Source organism: Antedon mediterranea, chromosome 7 (assembly GCF_964355755.1).
Source record: "Antedon mediterranea chromosome 7, ecAntMedi1.1, whole genome shotgun sequence".
Lineage (NCBI taxonomy): Eukaryota > Metazoa > Echinodermata > Crinoidea > Comatulida > Antedonidae > Antedon > Antedon mediterranea.
The window spans coordinates 6,894,679-6,905,878 of record NC_092676.1 but is presented as its reverse complement, the minus strand read 5'-3'; the positions used below and the strand labels follow the sequence as shown (position 1 = coordinate 6,905,878).

General features: G+C 32.5%; 1 protein-coding gene across 1 annotated transcript; it reads left to right on the top strand.

Moving 5' to 3' along the window:
* The first annotated feature begins 550 nt into the window (after positions 1-550).
* Positions 551-1,246, top strand: LOC140055003 (uncharacterized). Its single transcript, XM_072100151.1, has one exon. It carries the CDS (start codon positions 551-553, stop codon positions 1,244-1,246), a length of 696 nt encoding a protein of 231 aa, XP_071956252.1.
* The last annotated feature ends 9,954 nt before the right edge of the window (positions 1,247-11,200 follow it).

The following is an 11,200-nucleotide window of genomic DNA, read 5'->3' as shown; positions in this document are numbered from 1 at the left end:
TTTATTTCCCACCCTGTCCTGTTCTTTGTGGTGGTGTAGCCCTGTTGTGTGCCGGTGTAGCCCTGTTGTGTGCGGGTCGGTGGTGGTATGTACCTTATTGGCGTTCTATTTAGCAGGTCATACGTACGAGTTGAGTATCCCTACGAAGGAGGCCTAGGCCAGGACTAAACAATTAATAAACAAAACAACTTGGCAACACGATTTTATATTTCAACAGTTGTTCAGTCTCGATCGTACATTCAGCACTGAACGTACTCTATCTTTTTCATTCTGAAACAAAATGATCATTGGTTGATTCGAAATCCATATTTACATACCGCCCGCCCCATATAGCCAAATACGGTATGATAACCTACGTCATTCTTATCGGATGTTTGCGGTCTGCAAATCGATTTCTATACGTGTTTCACAAGTCTGTATTTTCAGAGAAAAATCGCGGTCGAAATAAAAACAAATAAATATAAAAAAAGACAATAAATACAGACTTGGGGCAAGTCTAAAACTTTACATGCATAATTGTAAACTATCGGGTGACGTAATAAATAAAATGATGAGGTTGTATGTAGGAGATCAGTTAGAATTACAAGATTTACATATCAATAACAATAATTTCGGTGACATTGATGGTGCTTTACTGGGTAATTTCTTGAGTAAATCGCGTAATCTACATACTCTTTGCTTGGACGATTGTAAACTATCGGGTGACGTAATAAATACAATGATGAGATTGTATGTAGGAGATCAGTTGGAATTACAAGAGCTACATATTAATAACAATAATTTTGGTGACATTGATGGTGCTTTACTGGGTAATTTCTTGAGTAAGTCGCGTAATCTACATACTCTTCGCTTGGATGATTGTAAACTATCGGGTGGCGTAATGAATGAAATGATGAGAGTATATGTAGTTGATGTGTCACAGTTAAAATTACTTAATATTGCGAATAATGATATCAGAAGCATAGATGGCAATTTACTGGGTAATTTCTTGAGTAAATCCCCTAAGCTGCTTAAACTTTACATGCATAATTGTAAACTATTGGGTGATGTAATGAATGAAATGATGAGAGTATATGTAGTTGATGTGCCACAGTTACAATTACTTAATATTGCGAATAATGATATCGGAAACATTGATGGTCATATACTAGGTAATTTCTTGAGTAAATCTCCTAAGCTGCTTAAACTTTATATGCATGCTTGTAAACTACCAGGTGATGTAATGAATACAATTCTCAAAGTATGATATACAAAAGCTGAGTTACAATTACAAGAACTTTATGTTTACAATAATAATGTTAGTGACATCGACGGTACTTTATTTGGTACTTTATTAAATAAGTCACCAAAGCTGTCTGTACTTAACATGAATAATTGTTAATAACTGCCATGTAACATTATGAGTAGAGTGTATGAAAGCGGATTGCAAGTGCTTGACATTGGAAATAATGATATCAGTGACATTGATGGTACTTTACTTGGAAGTACTTTGAATAACTCGTCTAAGCTGCATACACTCAACATGAATAATTGTAAACTACAAGGTAGTATAATGAATGAAATTGTCAGAGAGTTTGCAAGAGATGAGTTACAATTGCATGAGCTTAATGTTGGGAATAACTACTTAAGTGACATTGACACTACTCTACTGTGTACTTTAGTGATTATCTCTCCTAAACTGCGTATACTTGATATGAACAATTGCCAACTATCACATTGTAAAATTTTTCTGACCATGGCTTGGAACACACGAAATGATATTTATAATACAATTCCTTCTCAAACTTAATTTAGTCATTTTCTTAGTATTTAATCTTTCTCAGTTTTCTTAAACTTTTTTTTGTAATTTGTTCTTATGTCTAATTTCTTGTTTTGTACTTAGTATATTTAAGTGTGTATGTTTTATTTTTCACTGTAAACTTGTTGCACATCTCATTGAGACTGTGCCTCTGATTTAAAAGAGATACAATAAAAGTTCAATTCAGTTCAGTTCAGATGATGTAATGAACACACTGACCAGAGCTAATCCAAAAGAATTGCAATTGTTTAATAACAATAATGATATCAGTGACGATGAGAGCGATAGGATTATTCGTTCCATTGATTTGTGTAATGACATATTAAGAACGTCGTCATCAGATGAGTTACCGAGCTTTCTACAACCGTTTTTGTCAAATATCAATCTGAATACTTTTCACCAGTATTTTTTGAGTAAACACAACAGTGAAATTGGAGTAAATATATTGGTTAGTGACTTAATGAATGAAATGATGGGAGAGGTTAGATTGGGTAATATCTTAGAGGAGCTTACCCACCAGCCCGATGTGCATGATACACACATTAATTACTCATAAGATTATCTGTGTATTACTTCATCACACTTCCTAAACATTCTTAAAGAAGTAAAATGAATATACTTGATAAAACAAAGATAATTTATGTGATTTTAACATGCCAACTTCGTTTTGAACAATGTGCACTCTCATATTTTATTTTCCAAACATTACGATACTATTGCCTAATAATACCGACTTTAATAATATAACAAATAATGACATGAATGCGTGGCGTGAAGTTGTGGAGTTAGATTTAAATATATTTAGGCTAGATGTTTTGTTGCTTTCAATACTCACATGATTGTGCATTAGGCCTAATACTAAGGCACGGCTTATAGGAAACCAGAAAACAATTTCTAATTTATTTTTTATATACATTTTGTTAATATGAACCAGAAATAACATTTTAAATGATTATTACTTTAATTAAAAATACAACTTGCAAATGCTTCATGGGGTTAATTGAATGAACGCGTTCGAGTTAATAACACAAACTACGCCCTCAACTTTATTGACGGTACAGTAGATATTGTAGTTTACTATCGTTCTAAACATTGTAGTTGTGTAGGCCCTAAATACGTTCAATAATATTATTGTGAATTATAACATTATATAACTATATATTATATTAAACTATATTATAATAAGTGATAATGTAACTGCATACGTTTTAAAATTAATTTTCCTGTATTCAATAAGAATGAATATGTGTATAATTATTAGAAAATGTATATATTATAGTTATATTAGTGTTATATGCTGAATAGTAATACTTGTATAGAGTATTTCCATGAAATAATATTTCTTTTTAGCAAACTATATATTACAGTACGCTAAGTTTTCATGTTTTTTTGTTCACACACAGATCTCAGAGTAATAATATGTTACAATTTGCGTGTTAGAATAAGCTTTAGTTAGTTTAGTTTAAGTTATCGTATAATATACAGGAATATGTAGTTAGAGGCAAATATGTTATAGTGTAGTTTTTTTGAACGAATATCCACAGTATAAAAATTAATTCAATACGTACTTGTTAAGAAGGTTTAAATAGGTCTATGTTATCCTTATTAATAGATTTTAGTTATCGTGAAGTAGCACAACACACCTTTAGTACAGTGTAGTAGTAGTAGTAGTTAGTAGTAGTACAGTATAGTAGCTAACAATAAGTTAAATTACATTTATGCCGTGTTAAGAATGGGCATATTTTGCTCATCATGTTTAATAATGTTTTTTTGTATATAATTTATTATTAGTTATGATTATATAATGATAATAAAAACAAATTGAAATGATTGCACAACATTTTGTAAATTGTTAAATGTATACGAATCATGTCGTGGTTTATGATAAAGCAAATAAAACCAAACGAATGTAAACACAGATACAACAATACCATGATGATGATGATAATGACGACGATTATGATGATGATGATGAAGATGACTACGATGAACGATCAACGATGATGATTATTTTAAGCCTGTTTTCCTGTCGGCGTTATTCGACGCTATCGTTAACAATAATCGGCGATCTCCTACGTAATCATTGAAATGTTAACGATTTACAGGAAAAGGTACTCGCTATCGTTATCATTTCAACTTGACTGTTTTCAAACGATCGTCGTTGAACTGTTAACGACCAACGACGATAGCGTCGAATAACGTCGACAGGAAAACAGGCTTTAGTGATGAGGATGATGATATTAAATATAATATTCAAAGAGCGTTTTCAGTACTTCAAAACGCTTATGGCTGTCAGCTGAACGTTTTCTATACTTTGACGATAAGATTTGAAAAGTAATTATAACGTATACTATAATGGTACAGTAACGGAACGACGTCTAATCACAGTGAACTAGCTACAGGCGTATCGTAATAGCATACACAATACGCTTATACATGCTGAACGTCTCCTATACTTTGACGATAAGCGTTGAAAAGTAACTACAACGTATACTGTAACGGTACAGTAACGGAACGACGTCTAATCACGGAAAACTGCAGACGTAGCATAATAGTATACACAATACGCTTATTACAATACATGTCAGCTGAACGTTTTCTATACTGTGACAATATGCTTTGAAAAGTAAATACAACGTATACTATAACGGTACAGTAACGGAACGACGTCAAACTACCACTGTGCACTACTATACCCATTTTGGTAGCACTATGTCACAGCGATAATAAATATGATTAGTTTACCACTGTGCGATCCTATGCCCTTATTGGTAGCACAGGACGCACAGTGATAATAAATAGGATTTAGTTTACCAATGTGTGCTACTATACCCATTGGTAGCACTAGCGCACAGTGTTAATAAATATGATTAGTTTACCACTGTGCGTTACTATACCAATTTTGGTAGCACTAGCGCAAAGTGTTAATGAATAGGATTAGTTTACCACTGTACGCTACTATACCAATTTTGGTAGCACTTGCGCACAGTGATAATAAATATGAATAATTTACCACTGTGCGCTACTATACCCATTTTTTTTAGCACTGGCGCACAGTGATAATAAGTAGGATTTAGTTTAGCACTGTGCGCTACCATACCCATTTTGATAGCAATAGTGCACAGTGATAACATTTAGGATTTAGTTTACCACTGTGCGCTACTATACCCATTTGGTAGCACTAGCGCACAGTGTTAATAAATAGGATTAGTTTACCACTGTGCGCTACTATACCTATGTTTGTAGCACTGGCGCAGCGCACAGTGATAATAACTATGATTAGTTTACCACTGTGCGCTACTATATCCATTTGGTAGAACTAGCGCATAGTGATAATAAATATGATTAGTTTACCACTGTGCGCTACTATACCCATTTGGTAGCACTAGCGCACAGTGATAATAAATATAATTTAGTTTACCACTGTGAGCTACTATACCCATTTGGTAGCACTAGCTCACAGTGTTAATAAAAGGATCAAGGATGCTATGAGCTAAACAACGAATGTTGTAATCGCACACAAAATTACATTGAATTGCTCTATAATAACACATTACGGCATCCAACTTTATAATAAGTATTATACATTAATATTGTAAAAGTATGACGTCAACTAGAACGAGTACTAAATCTAAACGATCGACTGGAAAATCAACCGAAATAATGTCGGAGTTTACTGTCAATCCAGGCACGATCGGCGATGAATGTCAAGCTGTCAAACAGCCCGTTGAGTCACCCGGTATACCAAAAACCGGTAACTCGGAACAACATAAACATTGGCCTACGGACAACGGACTCATCGACAATGCGAAATATTGAGCTCCTCCTTTCAGACGATAAAGAACTCGTAAGTATATATCGCTAAACATATTCTTTCATCTTCAAATCTTATGGATAAAATTATTGCATCCATATGTGGTAACGAATGTGTAATACGATCAATAGGCCTAAGTGACGCCATTCTTGACCAGGTCAGTAAAAATATTTATAGCAGCGTTTCCCTTGACAACGAGACAATAGCCAGTGACATTACGTCACTACGAGAGAAAAACAATAGGCTGACGAAAGATCATAACAGCTTACTTAAAAAAGTCGATGACCTTGAGCAGTATAGTAGACGTAATTGCCTACTAATACACGGCGTACATGATACAGATAATAGAGAACTTTCGCTATCTCGGATCGAGAACGAGAACCAGCATTAATTACCGGTTCTCGATCTCGTACTCGTTCAAAAAACCCTTACTTTCTCGGCGGCTCGTTCCCGATCGAGATAGTGAAAGCTCTCTAATAGCGAAAACACCGATAAGATAGCCTTAGATATCATATCATCTCATATTTGCGACGACATTGAACTTATCGATTTAGACCGCACACACCGTCGTGGACGAAAGAAAATTGGACTAGGAATTCAACAGAACAAATCACGTACTAAAACCAGACCACGTCCAATTATCGTCACATTCTCCACCTACCGCGCAAGAGCAGAGGTATTTCGAAATAAGAAACTACTTATAAACTCGTCTTTCTCTATAACTGAAAATTTAACGCCTCTGCGTATGAATCTACTACGCGAAATGACAGCACATGAGACGCAGTGGAAGCTGCGTGGTCTCTCTGGACGGATAAACTGCATTCTGAAGAAAAATAAGAAGAAGATTGTTATCAGGTCAACAACAGATCTCCGTAATCTCGGAATGTAACCGTATTCACGCCACGATAAAAAATATGCAACAGTTCCCGATAGAATCGAGTCCAGATGGGAAAATGAACTTGATAATACACAATTGCAATGGGATATGATATTCACAACTTTGCATAAATGCACAATCAATACGAAACTTAAAAACTTTCAATATAAATTTATTCACCGTATCATTTATACTAACTCTTTTCTACATAAGATATCAATTGTTGAATCACAAATTTGTGAATTTTGTTTAGAAAAAGAACAAACTTTAATACACATGTTCGTGGAATGCAAAATAATTGATGTCATGTGGAGGAAAATACAAGTTATTATTGAACAACAGTTTAAAAGAAAAGTGACTTTAGATAAAGAAAGGATATTTTTTGGTATTGAAAATCATAGAAATAATCATGCAATTAATAACTTAATACTGATTGCAAAATTGTATATTTATAACTGCAAAGTTAACGAACAAAAACCTCACATAAATCACTTCAAATCGGTATATGAGAGGTATAAAGAAATTGAAAAGTACATTGTTTTTAAAAATAGCTAGACTTTTATTTCGCATCATTTTTTTTTTGTTAAAATGGAATCTGTTTTGATATTTATGTATAAAAATAGCCATATATATATATATGTTTTGTAACTTGAAAAGGTTACTTTATTATTATTTTTTAATGTAACCAAGTTAAGTAATGTATACTGTTTTATGAAATATAGAAAATAAAATAATAAAAAAAAAGAAAAGATATTTACATATTTATTTTCATCAATCAAGCAAGTATAGATAAAAAGTAAGATTAAACATTTAATAAAAAAAAGGATGTTTGTTCTTATTTTATGTGGAAGAAATAAATGTTGATTTGAATTGAATTGAATTAAATTATCAAGGACTAAAATGTGTTAAAACAAAATTCTATTTAAAAATGGTTTTATGTTAAAAAATGTAAAATTGTCCTCATCTTTTGCATGTATTGACAAAGTTGGAATTCCAAAGAGATAACATAAAGATAGATATTTTACTAGTTGACGCATATTTGTAAAAGTGATTCTGTTACTGCTGGTCTACTTACAAAAATGAAACTTGTCCAATGAATAATAATGATGATATATCGCAATTTTAGTAAATAAGATATGTTACTTTTATTCTGCTCTAATACTCTGATTAGAAAAATTAATGTCTGTATCTGAATAATATTCGTTCAATTATGTGAATCTGTGATTATTGCTATAACCATGGACTATTGACAGTGATTCTGGTATTTGATTTGTACCTCAAGCGTTTCATTCCTGCTATTGTTGTTAATATTGCAAAGTAAGCGAGCAAGTTCCAAACCAATTGTATTACAGCACCACAGGATTTACAGGCCTATTATCTAAGGTACCTTGCGTGAGAAGTTTTATATGCATGATTTACATGATACAATTATACAAATAACATGTCAGAAGTCAATATTTCTTTTAAAATCATCCGTATTCTAGCAGGCTTCTCTAATTTCAATATCCTATAGTAGTAACACTTAGATAAATATGAGAGATCTAGCGTATGCAATTGATCAGTGAAATGGAACTGATACTCTGCAAAATCAGAGCTTCATTAGAAGCATAGTTTAGGAAAAACTACAACAAGCCCATAAACACAAAGATTGGCTTTTTGTAGTAGTTCAACAGCTCAATTGATTCTCTCAAACGGAATTTTCTTAGGATTGGAGTCTTTATAAACAAAATGTTGGAATCTTCGACTTTTTATTTTCGTTTTTTTATGTATATATTTCATACTTTTGTCTTTGTTCAGAAAGTTTGAATCTGTTCGGAATCGATTTAAAGAGAAATTAAGTACCACAATGTGGCACTTGTAAACACCTTTCTATTGGTGTAGGTCATGTTTGATGAGAGTAGAATAATCATGTATTAGTCTTAGGTCTTACTGTAGGTCATATACGTGACACTAACTAATTTATTTAAACATATTAATTTTCCTTCAGCCTAATTTTTATCATTTATCATTTTTCATACAATCAGCGAAGAGAACCCTACTATTCAGGTATGATAAAGTTTGTTAACCCTGGAATATTCTGGTACGTGTCTATAAAAGGAAACGATATGCCCTGCCATAATCGTGTATTAGTCTTAGGTCTTACTGTAGGTCATATACGTGACACTAACTAATTTATTTAAACATATTCATTTTCCTTCAGCCTAATTTTTATCATTTATCATTTTTCATACAATCAGCGAAGAGAACCCTACTGTTCAGTTATGATAAAGTTTGTTAACCCTGGAATATTCTGGTACGTGTCTATAAAAGGAAACGATATGCCCTGCCAAATCTGTTAACGTTCCTTTTGTTAACAATATTTTGTGTGTTATTGTTGGACGTTCTTTGTATTATATCTGTTAAATATATCCAGGTCTTTTAAAATCTTGTTATTGTTGTTTGTTTGCTTATATTTCATTGGTTGAATCTATTATTGTGATTATTACAATACCATAACGGATATTTGTATTTAGTATCAGGGTTCAGAATCATTTGAGATCTGAAAACCGTTGATGTCAACTACAGATTATATCGTGCATACGCTACGCAACCACCAAAACAGGGAAGAGTGAGACTCACTCATTTCCTCACTCTTCCCTGGTAGCAAACTAACGTTATAGAGAAACTATACTTTGTGTTATTCTACATCATCGGAGAGAGGTTAGTGTCCTAATATTCTAATATGCTGTTTTTTTAAATTTGTCTGATAAATTAGTGGCTTCTAACATCCTGAAATGTAATTCTTTTCTAATGAACTTAGATAAAATAAATCTAATATTTTAAATTTAATCAACTGATTTAATTTATAATTAATTGTATCATACATTATTGAGTAAGTAACGTAAAGTTATTGTCATTTGTAAATATATAAAACAATATTTACATTGAAATGAAATAAATAGAACTTAAACTACATGGTGAAACACCGGTCCATCCCGGTACTTTTAGAACTGGTTTTGGGGTTGGCAAAAAACTAAACCCAGCCGAACACCATTCCAATATTTCTAGAACTGGTTTCAGGGTTGGTAAAAAACTAAACCCCGCCGGACACCATTCTGGTATTTCAAGGTTTCGGGGAAGTACATACTACCGTAAAACTATTTACTAAAATAAAAATTAATTGCACGTATTGCTTTAAGGTGAAACGAAAAAAGAAAAACTATATTCATTAACAAATGATTTATGTAACAGTAAGTTAAGTAACTACTTTATGTGGAAAAAAAGTGAGACTCAAGTTCAGACTCAATATTCAAAATGTTTAGTTACGCAATTTGTCCATGGAGATACTAGCCCTAAAATAAGGCGGCATGCATCAATTGACATACGCTATTGAAAAGTTTGCACACGACCCTATACTACGTCATTTGTTTTGTCAACCGCATCCTAACGCATCAACAACGTTATATTGGTGAATATTCATTTATTAGAGAAAGCACTGCTTTAATAATTTCAACAGAATAATACCTAATAAACACTACAAGCTAATTATTATTATCATCATTGTTTGGTTGTAATATTCGTCCTCACTCTAAACGCGTTAGTGGCTTATACTAAGTAAGAAATGGTCTGAGCATATTTTAATATGTCGCATGAGTTTTTTAAAGTGGGCTACTGGTGTATAAGTGTATACATTTTATATACAGGCCTATATAATTATATATTTTTTCACTACGCATTTGTTAAATTTGTAGTATTTTCACGTCAGATTTGATAGCAATAGCAATGTTACCAAAGTTTCATACGATAAATATTTGTATACGCGCTACAATTATTATAAAAAACTAAACTTGTCCTCATCTTTCGCATAATATATTGACAAGTTGGAATTCCGAAGAGATAACATAAAACAAAGATATTTTACTTGATGACGCATATTCGTAAAGGTGATGTCTGCTAATGCTGGTCTGCTTAAAAAAGAAAATGTGTCTAATGATTAATACTGATGATTATCGCAATTTTATTCTGTTTTAATAAACTGATTATAAAAAGAGCATGTCTGTATCTGAATAATCGTTGATTATTACTATAACCATGGACCTATAACAGTAAGCCTGTTATTTGATTTGTACCACCTCAGGCGTTTTATTCCATTGTTGTTCATACAGTGAGAAAAGTAAGCAATCACGTTCTAGATCAATTGTATTACAGCACACCACAGGATTTGCAGGCCTATTATCTAAGGTACTTTGCGTGAGAAGTTCAGTATACCAGAAGCAGTCGGGTTTTCTATTAATATCATTTTTCTTCCGTTCGTTTTCTAACAGGGCTCACTAGTTCTAGAAGTAAAACTTAGATTAAACGGGAGATCGGACGTATGTGATTGATCAGTGAAATGGAACTGTTTCATGAGTCTTAATATATCGTTTTAACTATTTTGTTTAGAATAAGTTTCAATAAAATAATCTTAGGCGGTTATATTTGTCATAAACGAAATATGTTTTAGTATTTTTTATGTTTAATAGCTCCGTAATTCGTTGACAAAGTAAATAAAATAAAAGAGAATCTTATCAATCATAAAGATTATAATTGCTTTCAAAGAGCTAATTTTGCTTGTCATATCTGATATTCAAAGGTAAGTTTTGAACATGATTTAGGTGCACGGAATGATTTTTGTTGGGGACGGGGTCAAAGTGACATTGATTGGCCAATGTGTAAAGTACCGAGCGGTAGA